General features: G+C 36.8%; 1 protein-coding gene across 4 annotated transcripts in view; it reads left to right on the top strand.

The window, feature by feature from the left end:
- The window catches only part of Epha7 (EPH receptor A7), a 155093-nt gene that overhangs the window by 51789 nt on the left and 82392 nt on the right, over positions 1-20912 (top strand). For all 4 annotated transcript variants that reach the window (XM_032904956.1, XM_032904949.1, XM_032904972.1 and 1 more), the window contains exons 4-5: positions 7171-7326; positions 8091-8426. In XM_032904956.1, coding sequence (XP_032760847.1) covers positions 7171-7326; positions 8091-8426 — 492 coding nt within the window. The remainder of the gene's footprint in view (positions 1-7170; positions 7327-8090; positions 8427-20912) is intronic.

The following is a 20912-nucleotide window of genomic DNA, read 5'->3' as shown; positions in this document are numbered from 1 at the left end:
AGTGACAGGAGGTCTGGATTCAAGGCTGACTTTTGTAATTATTCCCACCGCGGGCCTGTCAATAGGATTAAAATACAGATTCTGGACCTGTCTCTTCCAGATGAGGTCAGCACATTGAGCAGGGGGAGTACTATTTCTGCAAGCTGTGCTCCCTCTCTGCCTTGTGGAAGCAGAGATATTAACGTGACACAAATATTTGAAAGCTCCTATGGAAACAAACTCCCTGTCCTGAATTAAGCAAGCATATCCATCTGCAATAAATAAAATGATGGCATTCATTAGAGGGCCGGCCATGTATGTACATGGATTCTGAAATAATATTAAAGGCCAGAAAGTTTCAATTACAGAACAATCCTTTAGTTCATAATTAATAAACTCTTTGCAGCTGTGTTACTGTGGCCGGAAACATCTGCGAAGCCTCACATTTAGCACACAGACACACACAATTCCTTTAGAAAAAGTTCAATTGTGCTTAAAAATCACAGGTCTAGAAATGGAGTAGGACCTGAGGAAGAAGAATCCAGTTTTATTCAATTAGCACACAGGGAGTTGGGGTGTGGATGGTGCAGGGGAAGCAAACGACCTCTGCCTCACAAAGTAACAAGGGAAACAGGGAGACTGTGCATGATGAGGTCAGTTCCTCACTCAGAACCTGATACCTGACGTATCTAAGGTTGCTCCTGCAGTCAGACATTGTAGCTCATGATTGAGGCCAGCAAAAGTAGACACAGACGACTGGAAGTTTGACGCTGCGCCAGCCTCTGCTATTTCGTGTGTTTGAGACAAGTTTGGCCTATATAAGACACCGTAGCAGAACAAATAAGCAAAAATTGAATTAAAAATATAAAATCATAACTCTGAATTTGGACTGTTAATCATTTCTTTTACACCATCAGTTTCTGTACACATAAGACCTATGCTATGCCACTGTAGACTGCACAATGAATGAGCATGTGGGGAAAGATGTCGAAAATGGAAGTTTTTAGTGGTTTGCTAGTAATTCCTTACATATAAATTCTCTATAAATGTTTGCATACAGAGTCTATTTGTTGAAAAAAGAATTTATATGACCAGTTAAATCTTTGTATTTTTCCTGAAGTTTGCCTGCTGGAACATTTAGATATGAAGTTATATTAGTGTTGGATTTTATTGTTAAAGCTATAATGCAATTCAGTTCGTAGGTCGTATAGAGTAACTGTAGAAGGTTAGGATTTCAGTTTGCAGAATAGTCATAGTCACTGCACATTGCTTTTAGGTGGTTGCATCACCATCACCAGGAAGCCCTTCCCACGAGCAGCACTTGCTTCTGCCTATTGCTCCTCCTGGTGACCATAAATCTGCATCTGTGAATAGATGCGTTCTGCTTTGGATATTTCATATAAATGGATTCACATATGTTATAGTCAGTTACTTTGTTCCTACACATGTCCTGTTATTCGTATTGTCCTGTGTCAGTATTTAGGTTTTTGGGGTTTTTTTGTTTGTTTGTTTTTTTGTTTTTGTTTTTGTTTTTTTTTTGATAAATACGTTATATCCCATTACATTTCAAGGCAACAATGTTTACCCACTTGAAGAGCTGTCACATCCTCATGGCCACAGTAGAGCCACTCACTCTAGTTCCCCTTTCTCTGTTTTATTGCTAATTTGCTCCTGGTGGTTTTGAAATACTTCGTTTTGCTTTTATTTATCCTGTGGTAATGTTATACCCTATTATATCTACCCCAGACCCCCTTCAGCTCCTCCAGATGCCCCTCCCATGTGATTTTCCCACCCTCATGCCTTTTTCCAGCTCTTCTTTTAAATAGCTTTTTCAACTGTAGCCATCTTCTTCAATGTCGATGTGTCTCGTATGCCTTTGATATTGTCTTCTATAATGGCTAATGCTTTTCTACATCCTTTTGTGAGCCTATGAACCTTTGTTTATCTTCTGTAAAGAAATATTTTTTGTGATTTCCTTAAATGTGTTTTAATTTTACAGTAGTTATTTATTTCCGGTTTTGATTGGCTAATAGGTGTGTTTTAATTTTGTAATAGTTTTTAAAGCCTCATGGCTTGTGTATCTTCTTATTTCAAAACATGATCTTACAATTTGAGATAAGGTTACTTTTTTGTTGTTCATCTTACATGGACATCTATAATTTAAGGAACAACTTAGGACCTTCAGAATACTGGCCATGAGTATGCGATTTACTTTCAAACGCATAAATGTCCAGTATGAGCAAAGATTGTGATGTACGTGAAACTGCCATACATGAAATCCATTATGATTTTCAATTTTCTTTGTGGTATATACATGTGTGTGTGCAGATATGTGCATAGAAGCCTGAAGTCAATAGGTAGCATCGTGCTAAATTACTCTCCACTTTTAGAAAAAAATATCTAGGACCCAATCATGATTTAATAACTGTTATTCAAGGCAACCAAGTCTTTTCAAAACTCTCCTAATGTACAGTCAGCATGAGTCTCCAAACAAGATATGGATTTCTACTCAAAATGTCAAGGAAAATGTCAAGTGTGCCTGATATAGGTGGCTGTCCCCACTCTCAAGCAGGAAGTCTTTCCTGTCTACAGAGGATCCTTAAGTTCGGTGGATTGTATAAAGAGGATCTTTGTGTGTTTGTTCATTTATTTATTTCAATATGTCTTATAAAATAGAATTGCATTTCTTCCCATTTCTTCCTTCCCTTTCTCTCATGTACCCTACCTCAGTTCCTCCCACTAAACCCTCAAGTTAGTAACTTTCTTTGATTTTATTTTTTATTCACACACACACACACACACACACACACACACACGCACAGAGAGAGAGAGAGAGAGAGAGAGAGAGAGAGAGAGAGAGAGAGAGAGAGCTTTATCTAAATATAACCTGTCAAATCTAGTTCTGTTGGTGGTATGTTCAAGGCTGATAACTAGGCGTGGATAATCAATAAGGATGCTCATCCCTGGGAAAGGCTGATCTTTCTCCTAGCAGCCGTCTTTTACCTTCTCGTAGTTCCTTGTCTATGGGTGGGATACCAGGAATTTTCCCCTATCCACTTTGACATGTCCATTTGTACTTCCATTGTTCCAGTCTGGCTTATGCACTAAATAATTAGATAGGCCATTCCCCAGGTTTACCTCTATGGGTTATAAACTAAAGAACCAAATCCAGCCTTGGTGTTTGGACACTGGTGAAGAAGGGAGAGGAGCCATTTTAGCTTCTTGCTTAGCTGGAGCAGAGTGAACGATGCTTAGTGGTTTCATGCGGACTTAAGGAATGTTCATTTAGAGCATGCACTCTTTCAAACAGAGCTCCGATTGTCTGCTGTCTGCATTAGACAGAAATCAACTCAGAGGCCAGGGCCCTCATTGCTCTAACACCTGGAATCCAGGGACGGCAACTGTGGTAATGTGATTTGTAGGAATGCAGAAGTAGAACCAAATACAGGGCTTCAGAATCAACTGTCCTGACTATTTTTGTGTTTGAAGGTTAGGTCCATTAATGCTTTTCTTGTATAATTATTTTATAAGTGATAAACCGGACTGCCTTTTTGTGCTTTGTTAATGAATTTGATTTGTAAATATAATTTGAATAAGCCTACTATATAGAAGGATACATTGTCATTAAAAATAATTGAATGTTAAAGTCCAGTTATTTCACAGCAGCAAACAACAGCTCTTATTGTATGCTATCATGAAATGTTGTCGATATTACAGAAAATTCTTGTAGTCTAGTATAGGGAACACTCCTAGACTCTTTCTTCATCTGGTTTTCTGTTTAAGGAACAGACAAAATAAGCAAAACTCACTTAGCAAAAAAAAGTTGAATTAGGATAGTAAATTTATTTTTCCATTAAGGTCTCGAGGATGGAAAGACCAGTCAAAAGAATCAAATTCAGGGCTTTGCGATATAACACAGAAAACTATTGTTAAAGTCATAGGTGAGAATTTATTTTTATATAGACAATTAAATACATAACCATTCTCCATGAGTGCAACACTATGCTCCTTTTAAACCAATGTTCAACTACAAAATGTGACCGCTTAAACAGGAAGGACTTAAAATTTTGATGTTGCTTATTGCAATTTATTTTTCCATAGGATAGAATGCCATTAATGGTTGCTTTGAGTTCAAGCTTCATGGGTCAAATTTAGAGATAAAACAAAAGAAGAAAATTTGCAGTGGTTATTCCACAGTTCCTATGAAGTTTTTCTTACAGAATCCATACTTCCATGTACAGAAAATGTACCTTTGTGCATTTGCATGTGTTTACCTCCCAAGTCTTCTCCTAGTGCATTTTAGAAAACCACCTGTATTTTCAGAGCGAAAAGTTGCCAGAGTCCCTGTGCAGACATTTTGTAGTAGTTGGGGGACTAAATTCTGTTTCATGTTCATTCTAGATTAGGCCACTTTATAAGTTTATCTCATCGAGTATTTGACTTTAGCTATTTTGCATAGATAGCTTATCTCAGTTTCTAATTTTAAGAACATCTGTTACTTCCTTCCCAAGGATTTTACCACCCACTTGCTCACTGTTATCTCAAGATATAAAGGTTCTGCTTTTTACATGCTCCTGCTTTTATTTTAATATCCATCTTCTAAAGAATTGGTACTTAACTTTTAATAACTCTAAATTGCTAGTTTCCTTTGAGGTTAAATAAACTTGCTTGTTACAACTTATAATTTTCAATGTTACCTGCGCTACAACCAAATATTACTTCAAAGGAAAAAAATTACGAACATTTTTCTTGTATCACCCTTATTTAATTATAGCCATGAATGCATTCCATAATTGTGTGCCAGAATTCTTAGTGAAATTGAGATGGTCTACTTAATATCTTTCATTAAAATGTATTGGAGTATTGTTACACAGAGTTCTAAACCAAAACAATAGGTAGTAACTTAGTAGCAGTGCATAAGAAGATAATAAATATCTACTGAAAATTGCAAAATTACTTAGAGGAAGTAAAATTCTTGAGAGCCAGCCCGGAAAAAGGGACTCCTGGAGTGAACAGCATACGGTTTTATGTGTGCAGACCTGTATTCTAAATCCAGTTTTAACTTAGGCAAGTGGAATTATTTGAAGAATTCAGGTTACTTTTGCTTCAAATCTGTTTTCCCATCTGTTAAAAGGGAAACACAATTTAATGCAATGTGAGAGATGAGCAGAAAGGCTGAAATTTCTCGACATTACATATGATAGATGCATTCCCAGCACCGTGCGCGTTCATTAGGAGGCTCGCTTTCTAATTTGGAGGCTGATGGGGTTAGCAACATGAGAGAAAAACCCAGAGGGATTCCAGTCGTTAGCCTTAGCTTGCTACCTGAACTCTGTACCTGCTAAATATCAAATCGCAGTGCTGTTGTGGTTACCCTCCTGCTTTCGCCCTCCACTACTGTCTGTTAAAAATAAATGATATCAGTGACATGAAGAGGCTCCCTCTGACAAATCTAAGCCTTGCTGTTTCAAGAAGCAAGCCCTTCTTTGCCCTCTCTCATGAATTCTTTTATCCTTGTGTACAGAAGGAACAAGATACAGCGGATATGGATAAAGTAGCGATTTTGTGTGAGGGGGGGCTGAGAAGTTTAAACTAGACTCTATCATACCGGTGAATGTCTTTGCTAGGGCAAGATCAAATCTGCACGTGTCGCTAATTTTGCTGTGACATTGTATTGGAGCTGCCTGTTTTCCCTGTACCTCGTGGGCCGTAATTGCTGCCGAGAATACGTAAGGCTGCAATTGTGTGTCTTTGTCTCATATGATTGTCCCCATTTTCCACTTGTGTAAAATGGATAACAAAGTTTAAAGGGTCAGCTTCTGAGGTCAGCAGTGTTACATTTATGAGATCATGGCGTGCTTGATTGTCTGTCATAAGGTAGTGCAGGTACAAATTAAGTGCGTGTTATGTTATACGCCTAGTTTGTAAACTGTCTTAATTTCTTGAAAGCTAAATAATAATGAGCCTTCCAAAAATTGAAAGCTATATATAAAATACCGAGCATGTAAACAGAAGCAAAAAATGACTCCAACTTTTTGGAAATATGACAACCCAGTACTATACTTCCCACTTGCCACTATCCATGGAGTTAAATTTGAATTTTTTTTTTTCTGAATAGTACACGAGGAGAGCGAACTAAACCTTCAAGTAAGAGATTAAAACTTTAGAGCTGGGTGTGGTGGCACATGCCTTTTGTCCCAACACTTGGAAGTCAGGATGATATCTATAAATTCAAGGCCACTCTGGTCTACATCGTGAGTTCAGAGGTATACAGGACTACACAGAATGACAGACCCCCCCCCTTTAAAATACCACAAAAAAATTTAAAATTTTAAAATAGGTTTGAATACAATATAATCATTAACTCTTCTTTAGAGAGAGAGCTGTTTTTCAATAGAACGTAAAGTACTTATGTTTTATTTTAATAAATATAAGTAATGGTGTTTAATATGTTTAGAGTACTCTTAAATAATAGTAACAATGCTGAAATAATAAAAAAAATTCAAGTTGCAAAATTTGAATTAAAGATAAATATGAGCATATAAAATATCTGAGAATATTAGTTGAGGCGTGGGATCCTCTCGCAGTGGGTTCTGAGTGAGTTGCAGTAACCACCTTGGGAAGTAACTGAAGCATCTTTGACTCTCTGCTCACTGCCTAGAGCATTCAACTTCCCTCAGCCCAGACCTGGAACACCCTCCGCTCCGGGTCATATCGGACTTTCTCTGTAATGATCGGCCCTCTCCTTCACTTAGTATTTAAGTATTCCTTTTAATAAAAATGGTTGTATCATGGAGAGGAGCCTGCTGTGTAACTGTCATGTGTTCTCCTTGGAGCTTGGAGTCCTTGGAAATTGGGAGCAAAGCTTTTCGGCCATATGCAGATGAAAGTTTGTGTATCATTATTCAGTTCTGATGTGCAGTTCAGATGTTGGCGTAAAGGTGCTCCGTTTTGACTTGAGTCCATCAACCGACTCTTCGGTGTTCTAATTAGCATTGTGCTGAGCCCAGCTGCAAGCGCAAGTTTTCTCTATTGCGTGTTTGTATTATTCTGTTGTAAAATGTATCATGGCTTTCCCCCTGTGCATTTTTTTTTTTACAAAAGAAATACAATCTCTCCTTTTTCCTGAATATCCCCCGACGTAGCAGTACTGGCCCACTTCTTACTCTGTGCTCCCTCTCTCTCCTCCAGCCTGTGGCCGCAGGTTCTACAAATCTTCCTCTCAGGATCTTCAGTGTTCTCGTTGTCCAACCCACAGTTTCTCTGACCGAGAAGGATCATCGAGGTGTGAATGTGAAGACGGGTACTACAGAGCTCCTTCTGACCCACCATACGTCGCATGCACAAGTAAGTTCAAGCCACAGGAAGAACGGCCTAGATCTCCTTGCCGTTCATTGGTAGCACTCAAGGGAGCATCATCCAAGCAGGCCTTACGTTTGAAACTTGTAAATTTTTCCATAAATAGATTCAGTTAGGTAATAATGTTAGGATAACTTTATCTCGCCACATTTAAGAGGCATTCACTAACATTTTACAGAGGCTATTTCTCAGAAATCATTGTAAATTATTTGTCATACTGTAAGTCAAACGGAGTAGTGTTTTCTGAATTGAAATCTTGGTGATAAACAATGACCAGTCTTACATGTTGGTGCCTCAAAATTACTGATTATTTGAGAGGCTCAAATAGAAAACAGACCCAGTCATTGCTGTCAATAACTCTTGAGCATATTATGAGTGAAATCAGTGTGTTTACTGTAATATGGCTAAAGGAAAAACTATTTAAACAATCATATAACGTTTTTCCTTTTTAACTTTCTTAATTTCTTAGAAGAAACGCTGTGAATCACTGTGGCAAAAATAGCAAGGCTGTCCTTACCCTGCTCATTAAACAGAAAATAAATAAAACCTATTCTCAAGTGAAGTCATCGGGGCGGGGGGGGGGAGGGCTCCTGTAACTTCTCTAGTAACTACAATTCAGTGCTTATGTGAAAGAAATCATGTTAGCCATATTCTACTTTCATATTCTGCATAGATGCTAGTGTTCATTTTGTCTGCATTTATTTTTCTTCTTCCTTTTTGCCTACTTGTTTATTTATTTTTGGCTTCCAAAGGGCCTCCCTCTGCACCACAGAACCTTATTTTCAACATCAATCAAACGACTGTAAGTTTGGAGTGGAGTCCTCCGGCTGACAACGGAGGAAGAAACGATGTCACCTACAGAATATTGTGTAAGCGGTGCAGCTGGGAGCAGGGAGAATGTGTGCCATGCGGAAGTAACATTGGATACATGCCCCAGCAGACGGGATTAGAGGATAACTATGTCACTGTCATGGACCTGCTTGCCCATGCAAATTACACGTTCGAAGTTGAAGCTGTAAATGGAGTTTCAGACTTAAGCAGATCCCAGAGGCTTTTTGCAGCCGTTAGCATCACCACTGGTCAAGCAGGTATGTGCCCTGTGTTCTTAACTGACTTCAGAATGTTGGACGGTATTAGTTAGTGGTTTTGCTTGAGCATTTAGTTGACGCCACGACACAGGTTTTTATTTTGCCAGCATTTTGATTATTTAACTTTTGCTTACTTCTATTGCTACCTGTTAAATGACATTTCTAGTTATTAATATAATAGCCCCACAGTTCTGGCAGTGGCTGCATTCTAAGCCCGTTTTAAACCGCCGTTCTTCGAACCGTTTTGTCGAAAGCTCTGAAGGAGGAGTGCGAAACTACTGTCGAGATACTGGATATTTTTTCTTATGATGTTAAAGATAGTGAATGTGGTTGTTGTACCGTTGTACGTTGCTTAAGCAATTTTTTTTTTTACTGCATAGAATTCGATTGTCTTAGTTAGGGTTTTTATTTCTGAGACCATGACCGTGGCAAGTCCTATAAATGAAACTGATTAGGGGTGGCTTACAATCGCAGAGTTTTAGTCCATTACAGTCATATTGGGAAGCCTGGCAGCACACAGGCAGGCATGGTGGTGGAGAAGAAGCTGCGAGTTCTACGTCTAGACCTTCAGGAAATGAACTGGTTTGAGCTTCTGAGACCTCAAAACCCACCCCTTAGTGATATACCTCTTCCAAGGAAACCACACCTACTCCAACAAGGCCACACCACCTTAGTAGTACCATTCCCTGTGGGCTTACTGGGGAGGCATTTTTATTCAAACCACCACAAAGATGTTTGAAATGTCTTAATTTTGCTTTTTAAATTTTGCACTGCTATATTTTAAGTTGATCAGTAGATGTGGGATCCTGCAACTGTCCATATTTTGTAACACATATTTGGCCAATTTAATGAGTATTTCAGAAAAAATGATAATTATGAACTTGTAGCTTAGCCTAATACAAGCTTTCAATTTTTTTTAAACTGATAATTGAAATACCTTCCTTAGTCAGCTTTTGTTACAGTTAATATGTTCTGAAAAATGCGTGTCAGGAAGTCAGTTGGAGACGCCAGGCATTTCTAAAACCACCAGAAAAAAATCTTATTACTGGAAGGAGTTTCAGAAATTGGAGCTTTTCTCAACTGACTCTGTTGAAAGATGCTGTGCAGTCGATATTTAGTAGATGTCGCTAAGGACTAGGTTATCAACAGTCCTAAAAGTGGCCCTGCACCAGATGATGAAGTTTGGCGAACATTGCAGTAGGCTTATAAGAAGTTCTTTGTGATCTTCAGCCGAATCTGAAAGCAATCAGCATGCTAAGAGCTTGCTCTAACCCTCCTTTCTTTGCTAATTTTCATGCCCTAGTACCTGTTTAAATGACAACTGCCTAGAGACCTGTGGTGTGGAATGTGTGTATATACACCATACTTTTAAAAAATATAGTCCACGGACTGCTGTAGTGTTCTGGAAAGCAATGGGAAGGAGTTCAGATAAAAAACTGAAACTTTATGAAGAAGTAATGGATTATTTCCCTAATCGGGTTTACTAAGAAGCAGGCAGCTTGGTGGTGTTCAGTGTTAGGAGCTTGATTAGGGGTGGCCTTCAGATTAGACAGCCCCGGAAGAGGAGAGCAAACAAAAGTGGGCAGCTGGGAAATTGAACTGTGATGCAGTCATGTTGGAATCTTCTTCAGTCTCCGGGGGATGGTCCCCGTTTAATGAGCTTCCACGTTATCCTTTATTGAAATGAATTTTACACTTCAGTTTCTCCCAGATAGTGACTGTAAGTTTCACTAGGAAGGAATATCATTTTTCAGACCAAAAAAAAAAAAAATTCTGATGGAAGCAGGAAAGTGAGTTCTGCTTCTTGGCAGCTATCTCAGCATCTGGTAAAATAATTTCTTTTGTCCTTCACCAAGGGGACTGTGACCACCACATCACAACATCCATTACATAAAATTAAATCATGGTAAAAAAAATATATAAGGGAGCAAAGTTCAGGCTGTGTTTAGAGAAAAGATGATCTGGGCTGGGTCGGTAAAGATTTCCCTGATGGGCTTCGTGGAGCCTTGTGTTGGGAAATCAGACCTCATGTAGCAAGAAGTGCTAGGCTTAGGAGTAAACATGTTGATGTTCTTGTTGATGGAATGTAAATTTTTGTGTATTTTTCATAACACGTTTACATATTATTTGTAGTTGATTTGCCCCTTTTATTGAAAATAGACTCGCGCCCTCACATAATATATCCTACTCACAGTTTCTCTTCCCTGTACTCTACCCATTTTTCTCTCCACCTCCCCGAGCATTCATTTCTGTCTCTCATTCATTATTATCCCTTAGGCTTCTAAGGGATTATAATAAAATAATAAAATATAAGATAAAATAAGAGCTAACACACTGGAACTGGACAAAAGGAACAATGGGAAGTAAAAGTGCCCCAAGAAGGCACAGGGAGCAGAGACCCCTCCCCCCGCCCCCGTGAACACTCAGGGGTCGCCAGCGCTACAGCTCCATGTTCAACAAGTTCTTTGGATATTGAGTTCAGCTGTGGTCCTTGCCGTAAGACTGTGGAGATTACCTTTTAGTCTTGGCAATTGCCTGGGTTGTTTGGGGGTTCCCATGGAACCCCTTTGGCTAACGGGTATATTAGGCGTGACCTAAACCCAGGACTGGATGCTTCCTTTGGTAACAAGAGACGGCCAGTTTGAGCTTTATCTCTTTTTGTCATTATCTGGCAACTCCAGATAGAGTGCCATAAATACCGCTCTAAATTAATTCTGAAAAAGCAAAAGACTATGAAGCAGATTATTTCTGAGGGCAGGAGGACATATCTGGGCATCAGTCGGCGTCTGGCAGACATAATAACTTCCATTGGTATCTTAAGTGTCTTTTCTCTCATATATTATGAGTTTGATTGTATATTGGTGAATGGCTTCCTTAGAACTCATATCGTACCATTCAAAGTTTGAATGATTTTGTGAACCTTTACAGATAAAACATTGAATTTAAGAATGTGACTTTAAAGGATGACCAGTAAATTGTTTGACCTATATTGTTGCAACTTATTATACTGACTACCTGAGAACTTTCAATAGGGTGCATATGATTATATTAAAGTTTGTTTCTTAAGTCTCTTAGTTGTAGAATCCACTGCATGGGAATTCTCATGGTTAAGTAAAGTATGAACTATTCACAAGAAGGGGATCTATTAATGTCTGGTGGACATTAATGACAAAATACCTTTGAGAGTTAATTATGAAAAACAGTATTATCTCGGGTTGCCATTTCATTCTCTCTCTTTAAGGAAAAATAGAATTACATATTTTATTTTAATTGATCTTATGTTTCTCAATTCCCAGATCTGAATTCTTAGTCTAAGATTTATTTCATGGATCCCTTTAGTTTGATTTGCGGGTTTTTTTAATGTAATGTTCCAAATTAAGTACATTGGTAACATCATATGATACAGCATAATACATAAGCAAAGCTATACTAAAAAGATGCTAGCACGAGCCTTTATTTTTAACTTTCAGAAATAGCCTTATTCACATGAATTAATATGATTCAACTAGGAATAATTTTCTCAAAAATCAACCCAAATCGTCTTTTCTATGATTTAAAACGGACACAAATCAACTTACATGGCTGATACATAAAATGAATTTGTTCCGTTTAAGTTGATACATTTTATTATTTCCTGGAAATCTAAACCTTGGTTTAGATTTAAAGGAAACATGCTATTAAGAAAATACATCTTCTGTTTCTAGACCCTTAACTGGTCAGAGTAACATTAAATTCAGCAATCTTCATAAAATATAATTAGTTCACCACTAAGTATGAAAATTTACAACTACAAAAGACCAATAAAATCATTTAGAAAGTATGTTAATTTCTTAAAGCATACACGCATAAGCAAACCTATGTTATCTACAGCAGAAGAGCTGGGATCTCTACCCTTTCTATGTGCGTATGTTGACTCTTTGACCCCCAATGTGTCCATATCAGGTGATGGGCTGCACGTGGAGGAGAAAGGAAATGATGTCTTCCAGTAATCTGGTTCCTCACAATCCATGACATAATAAGTGACCCTAGTAAGTGCCCTTTCACCCCTCCCCCCTCCTTCCACTCACATGAGGACAGGCTATAAGAATACGTAAATGAAAAACCGTGATCTCTAAGCCCAAAAGTGAAATCTTGGCAAAACTGAGCCCTATTGGGCTTTACTGGGGAATTTTTTAGTCCCTTCAACTGTAGGAAAATAGATTCTTTAAGTAAGCCTATGGAATGTTTTAGCAGACCATGCTCATTAATATAACTATTCGTATGTGAAATAATTGGATTTCACATTATTTTGAAAGAAAATATTTTTTCTATGAACATGAGGTTAAATAAGGCATCTGGTCCTTTGGGTACCAGGCAAAATGTGAGAGTTGTAGATATTTGCATGTTTTTGTGATATTCCTTCTCTAAAATTTTTGAACTTGTTTAGTGAGAGCTGTGGTACAAGGCCAACTGACCTGTAGTCATGCTGTGTGTGTTCTATACTCAAGACAAGCCTAATGAGCTATGCAGGCTGTTCTGTGATGCTGCTATATAACTCTATATGAATAGTTAGGAATTTTTGTTTCTGTTTCTAAGCTTAAAACGTTTGTCATATTCTTGGCGATTTTAATCTAGTAATTTGCACACGATTAAGAAGTAAGTGCTGTACATACATTCTCATGCAATATTTTTATAACTATGTTTTAGAGAATTAAATTTGTGACTTATTTAACTTTGAACCACTTCCTTTAAATAAATCTTGGATCGATACCCGTAAACAGACTATAATGACAGCATTATGTACAGGAATTCTTATGCTACGTATGGCCCTTCATGAAAGCTCTTTCAATTTGCTGTTGAAATTTTCTTGAGTCCAGGCACTAACCAACTGAACTAAATTCCCTAAAAGAATATTTACAAAGAAATAATCACTCCATTTTTGGTAGTAATAATAATAAATCAGTTAAGTGATAAATAGAAAGTTGCCTTCACTAAAATATGCCTACCTCTTCTTTCTTCTAAGAAGAAAAGATACAAAAACCATGTTCACTTAAGGACCTAAATGAAATGTGCAAGAAAACAAAATTTCAGGATATAATCTTTGGTAGATATCTGTTGAATTGGTAATCTGTTTCTGAAGTTTCCAAACAATTAAAAGTAATTAAAATAACAAGTTCATTACTATTCTAGTAATTGAAATGCACCAAGGGTTTTTAATATGAATTAATTCAGAAGGTGCCTTTTGTTAATCTTTATTTTGTCCAAACCAGTTATCTTTGTGATTACTTTCCGATGTACAGACAGCTTTGCTGTGTGAGTCATTAATCTGTTCTTGTGGAGCCAATGGCCAAACCATTACTGTTACTAAAATAAAAGCTTTCTGGAGACGCACCGGATTTCAGACAATGAAAAGCCCAAGAGTAGAGACCCCCATAACCTGTTTGTGTGTGAACAAATTGTACAAACGGGTAACCAGGATGCTAATAAGCACACTGACCCGGGTATTAGTGGAGCACAGTTCTTGCCAGCTCCAGTTTCTATGCACTTTCCATCTCACCCATGCATGCCCGTTGAGTTCTTGAACGTACGTCCTGGCAGCACCTTGACAGCAGGAGAAGATGGTCTTTACATTGATTAGCGTTTGGTTGTTCCGTTTCTGCAACGGAAAGAACCATTCTCTTTCCTACTGAAAGAGAGAGTAAATGTTGATTATTTTATTTCTTGCTTTGTTGGTGACGAATTGAAGCAAATTTGATTCAGACAAGCAATCCGGTGGAATAAGGCAGAGCTATCCAGAAAACATCTGTATTTATCTACCAATGCAGTAAATTAGACGTACCTAGAAACGACATTGATTCACGAGAATCATTAACAGTTCTAACCAACTGATCCAAGTAATAGGGTAAAGGGGAGAACACTATCAAGATCTTGCTTCTCGGGGCCTGTCAATTGGAACTGCAATGGGCCGATCTTTACTTGTTTAAATCTCTTTTATGACTTTGTTCTTTTAGAAGCAATAGGCAGAATCAATTAAGAGGTGAAAGATCCATGAAAAATTATCCAACTTTACTGCACTTCATTTACAAAGAGGTCAATCAGAAAGGAAGAGATAATTGCTCCATCCTAACAAAATTAATCTGGGACACCCAGAGCAGATGATGTATGCTCTGTGACAAAATAAGTGACGGAGACGCACGTGCAAACCTGTAGATTCTTGTCCTGCTGCAGACTAGGGGTGTGTCCTAGAAGGGGTGTGTCCAAACAGTCGCCGTAGGTTTAAGTCGCATGCGGTTCTAAATTACGCGTTGCATTTGACATCTTTTAATTAGCATCTCAAGCTTTGATAGTATCTAGTCATGAAATTCAATGTATAGAGAGAGGAAGAACATTGAGCATAGCATGCAGCAAGGCAATTATATATGATAGAAAACAAACACTGGTTTAGTCATTAGCACCAGTGGTTTATTCAAGAGTTTTAATACTTTTAATGACGACTATCAACTCTGATGTGTGTATTTTATTGCACGGATATGAATATAAATGGTAATGGCTCTATATATGTGACCAAAAAAAATGCTTCTAGAGCTCCCACTGTTTCAAGCTGGTAGAGCACCAAGCTTACAGGATGCAAATGGAGTAGCATCTGAGGTAGATAGCAAGGTGGGCACTGCACAGACAGAAAGGGATGCTTTCTCTCTTCCAGCCAGGCACTGCCAGATTCAAATGTCTTAGGAGGTCACCCGAATGAAGACGGACGTAAGTCCTTTGCAGTCAAACATTTGGAGCTATGAAAAAACAGTTAGGCTGAGAAATTTGAGGTAGAAAATATCATAATCCTATTTCCATGGTCAGAAACAAATACAGTGTGGCATATGCAGCAGGCCTGCTCGGGGTTGGCTGGGCTGAATTGTAATAGATTGCTTTTTATGCTGATTTCATACAGCATTTATCAAACCGCTAAAGACTGAGACAGAAAATGAGTCTGGGTTTGGTTCGGGAAGAAATGGCTGCCGTCGTTCTTCTCTAATGCATTACCATAACCTTGTTTTCTCCTTGTTTTGACATTTCATTCTATTTTCTTACATGCCTGACATCACTAAGAACCCACATTTGGCCTCACATAAATTTTACTGTTGAGAACCATACAACAGCACAAAGAGAGGTCGAAAGAGGAGAGCAGTTAAGTCTATCAAGAAAACCTGTACACTCAGAACCATCTCTCCTGTTACACGTTACCATTGTTAGTGTTGAACACTCTAAATTCAGTACCCGTCACATGGAGAGCCTTGTGTCTGTGCATATATTGCCATGGATATTAATATAGCTTATAGTGACATAATGCTGTTTTACTGTATAGTTTGTGTTTCCCGTATCTTTGTTTTCTTTTCTTTCCCATGCATCCTAACCTGTGCACCGCAGTGCCTGTTCACATGGTTTAAACATGGACGGAGTTTGATGGGTGCATGCTGGGGTGACAAAGATAGGATTGGTTAAAACTCTGAGTGGCAGTGATTACCTGACACACTCTCTCATCTTACTCTTTAGGAAGATACACAAACACACACACAAAACACTAATAAATACAAACATACACACCACATACACACACACACACCAATACACACACAAACACAGTAGTAAATACAAACACACCAACACACACACACACATACAAACACACACAAAATACTAATAAATACAAACATACACACCAACACACACACAAATACACACACAAACACACTAATAAATACAAACACATCAACACACACACATACACATACACGCACACGCATACACAGACACGTATACACTAAACCAGAAAATTGCCTTAAAGTTTTGAAATGATTCTTGCTATTTTCAACATCTGTTACCACTGAACAAACTTCGTTTTCTCATTTAGTCATCCTTTTAATTTAATTTCAAGTTTTAAAATTTTATAAACAGAATGCCAGGAAGACATTTCAAGAACCCTTGGGTTTTAATGTCATTTTCCCAGTAAACCTGCTACACCAAATGCTGTCAGGTCAGACAAGATACTGACTGCCTTCCTTTAAACTGCTGTCCAACTGTTTGGAAGTTACATTTTTTATTGGACCTAAGGTGGAAATGGGTGAGTGGATTGTAATTATTGTAACCTGGTAACTCTTCAGTCTGTCTTCTGGACAGACCTCAGCTAATCTGCGGAAGCAAGAAGAGTTGATGTTATATTTTATTTGGTATTAAGTTACTAATGAGGGACCTCAGTGGATTTGAAGAACATCGTCTTTTAAAAAAAAATACATTGGGTGTTTGCTGAGCCCATTTAAACTTTAATCTGTAACTTTATGAATGAAGGGGATTCCGAGGGTGTGTTTATGTTTCTTCCTTCAGTACTATACAGAACTAAGCACTCTGCCTGAGTTTCTATGTTGAAATCTCCTTTTGTTTGTTGTTTGCCTCTGAGTTTTCCTACTCCTGAAACTAGAACCCTATGAAATGTATTTTTCTATAAAACAGCTTAGAATATATCTTCATTAGGACTAAATTAAATATTTATATATAACCTTTTAAATCTCTTATGGACCAGTGTAAAATCTATTTTGATTGCATTATCTTTTAGAAACTTGAAATAGTTTTATTTTGTATTTTTGAGAAGATGGAGTTTTTAATGTATTTGTACTCAGAGTTTTTCAAGATGTGATTTAAATTATAAACGTTTAGAAAGTCAGACAATTATATGTTTTTAAAAGGGAATCAATAGTAATTTGGGGGGGGTTTGTTGGCTTTTTCTTTTTTTACCATATCCAGGATAAATATGTATTTTTTACTAAGCACAGTTATGCTATCTATCAAATAGGTAGGGTGCGTGTACAGTATCAAGCTTGTTTTTGGAGAGAAGGAAACTGTTATATGCATTCGTAACAGAAGTCAGTAAAAGAAAAGTGTGTTTATTATTTGAAGCAGGCAAATGAGTAACGTATAAAACCATCATTTAATTGGACCTTTTGTTTTGTCTGTCTACTCTTAGGTCTATAATAAATATATCTAGGAGACTTGAACACAGAAATTAGATTTAGTGTTCCTCTGGGTAGCTGAAATTACCCTTGCCACTGTTACAAAACATTGTTTTTCTGTTTTTTATTGTTCTTAGGGTGTAAATAAATGTATTGACGGTAAAGAATTAATAGCACGTCCAGGAAGACTTTACTTAATAATAATGATGCAAATAGTTTTTATGCCATTCGATTTATCTAATTTATAACTCTGTTTGATTGCCACAGCATGCCTTTCATCTGTAAGAATTGCACCCTAGGGAGTAGTCCACTTATTAATTCATCACTTGTCTTTCTTTATGGTTGGAAGTCCTATTATAGTATGAGCACAGAGTGACACTCTTTTCTGAAAGCTGCCAGCCAACTGGTTCCAGTCTAGCTGACCTTTTGTTTGTAACCATGATCCTAATGGTTTTCCTATTGGCTTCTGGTTCTCATAGATTACATTACAATCTACCCTTTTGTCTTATGGTATCTTGATGGGGACAGAACAGCAAGAGTGAATTGCACACCTGCAATTACAGAGCTTGAAAAAGAGGAAGGACCTGCTTCAAGTTAACCTGTAGGCTTTTTTTTTTTAAATGCCTTTTGATTTATCTGTCACTTGATCCATCAGCAATGAATAATTTTCATGGAAGGTGCACTTTAATTACACTCCCATTTGACTTGCATTATCAACCCCTATCTAGGTAATTAATCTCACCAAGTATCCAATTTCGGCCTTTATTGCTGGCAGGCAGACCTTCTGAATTATGTGTGCTTGAATGGATCTTGGGTCTTTTCACCAAGCCGCCCCTGAAAGAGATCTGAGACTCTCCAAATCCCAAAACTATGTCTTAGATTTTTTTCCCTAAGAGATACTGTGAACAAATTATATTTGGTGTCACACATATACTTCCATAACTTAAAATTTTGTATTATATTTAATTATGATATAAAACTAGGTCGTAGGTACCTTGGGGTACCCATATGTTTGTCATTTGCCAGGAGAAGAAGTGTGCTAAGTTAGTAAATTCAGTGAACACTTGTGTCCCTCTGCTGATGTAAGTTAGATAATAACCATCTTAAACTTCAATGGGTTGTTTTATTTTCAGAGTTTGTTTTTTCTGAATTAATGTAAACAACTGGGTTGAAGATAAATCAAAATCAAAAGGACTTAAAATTACCTTTATATTTTATATTGCCAAACTCCATTTTCTATAATTTTCCCCTTTCTGAGTTTAGGTATTTTACCTACAGCCTAACTTTGAACTTTTAATTGCTTAATTTCCCCACTGACTAATGCCAAAGATGGCTTTTGCTGTTTTAGTTTACATGTGCAGTTATGCACAAATACTCTGAAATATTTAATTGTCCTTTTTTCTCCCCCCAAAAACGGTTGGACACTGATGGTTTCCAGACCTGAGAATTATGCAGTATTTTATTTCTCTATTGAGTACACTTCAAAAATGTGGAGAACTTCTTGGGAATAAATCAGGACGGAAACATCACATTGGCTCTTTGAAAGTGCTCTAAATCCATGACACAATTTTAAGGGCGGATTTGGCTGCTGTGCAGAAGTGAAGGCCATGTGATCAGTGCACTGGAGAGGTTAATGTGTCACTCAGGAAAATATCTTGGAAGACAGGGATTATGATAGTGGAGAAAAAAAATCAGTGCTCTCTCATCACATACAGAGCTATCTACAGAGTGTGGGCTTTGTGTATTTGGAATCTTTAATCAGGTGTGAACTTATTTAAAAACAGAAAATTAAGCTGCTGCCTTGACTGTGTTGGTTGGACTCCTATTACGTGCAATTTATATGTAGGGTACAATTAGAACTTGTTGGAGTTTAATGACTCCATGTGTCTATCTGCAGTTCTAAGCCCCCTCAAGACACCCTCTTATGTATCTCCACAAGTCCACAGATTATGGTTAAATTTATAAGATCAAATACAACACCATTAAAATATGATTTTATTTTAATCTTTTAACTTGTGTGTAGCTTTAATTTGAGCATTTTGATTACAATAATTGAATACATTGTAATATATAGTTATGTATTATGCAAACACTTGATATCTCTCTATAAAAGTCCAATTTCTTTTTAATCCAAGCATTGTTTGTCTTTTTATATTTGCAAACACTTTTTCTCTTTTTTTATTTTAGTTTAATTGCATTTTTGCCACCCCAAATATTTCTCGAGAAACATTCACACTCACGCACACACGTGTTATACATTTTGATAAAAGGTATCATTACCCTATACTTATCCTAATAATCAGATATAAATATATAATTTTATATTTTTTTAAACTTGGGTTGTTATATTGATCCATTTTGGAACATCTGAATCATGAAAGTGTGTATCTTAAATAGTTTTGGTTTTATTCTCTAGAACCCTATTTAAATGAGAATATGGACATTTCTTTGATAGTTAGAGATAAAGGAATTGATGTTAAGTAACAGAGACTTTATATAATGAGTCCACGGGCTCTTGACTAGCATTTGTGAATGATTTAAGAGGCAGGAATTTTTTTCTGAGTTCTTTTCTTTCTCACTACATATCCTTTAGACATGCTTTTAAATATATATACATATATATAATACATATATATATCTGAAAACATGCATTACTTTGGTTATTGAGGCAATAAATATCTTGAGCTGAGATTATATTTCTATAGGAAAATAATCTCGGTTTCTAAATAGTACTACAACCATGAGACAATGAAGACGGCGTGACCACTGGATTTAGAGTTTTAAGTTTGCATTTCAAAGTAATCACTTGCTTTTGGTGCTTGGGCAAATATTCTAATTTATAACTTTAGTTAATCACCATGTTATGTAAGCAGTTGTGCATTGGTGGCAATAATGAGTCCAGGTAAATTTTTGAAAAGTTGTAGTATAATACACCTATAGCACAGCAGAATCTTGTTAAAATTAATAAAACAATGTGGATAATTTTATTTATTGTTAAAGTTGCCTCCACTGTTCTAACACATAACACTTTTGAAGACCTGGACTGTAAAGGAATTATAAATTATTGACCCTTCTTGGAGCAAACAGTACTACCATGTGTTTGGTATCTAAATAAATCTTTCATAGTCCATACTGCCATGAAATAATAGAAGTTTATTAATTATAGTTCATTTGAAAGATGGCATTATTTCTCAATAAAGTGGTTTCTCTGATGATATTTTTAAGATTCTAAGTATGCATGAATTTTATTTTAATGTACTTGATGGTTAAATTGTGTGACAGATATAGTCTTTATAATACTGTATCAAAATGCACATCATATATATGTATAGATTTTAATATTTATGCAATTTAATACAAAGATGATCAATCTCTTTTTATATAAATTTATAATATATAGTTATATATTATAATATAATAATATATTATAATATAATAATATATTATAATACTAATATGTATAATATAATATATATAATTTGTCAACAGAATACAAGAAATAGTCTACCTT

Source organism: Rattus rattus, chromosome 1, assembly GCF_011064425.1.
Source record: "Rattus rattus isolate New Zealand chromosome 1, Rrattus_CSIRO_v1, whole genome shotgun sequence".
Classification (NCBI taxonomy): Eukaryota; Metazoa; Chordata; class Mammalia; order Rodentia; family Muridae; genus Rattus; species Rattus rattus.
Note: the sequence above shows the minus strand (reverse complement) of the source record. Positions and strands in the feature narration are given on the sequence as shown.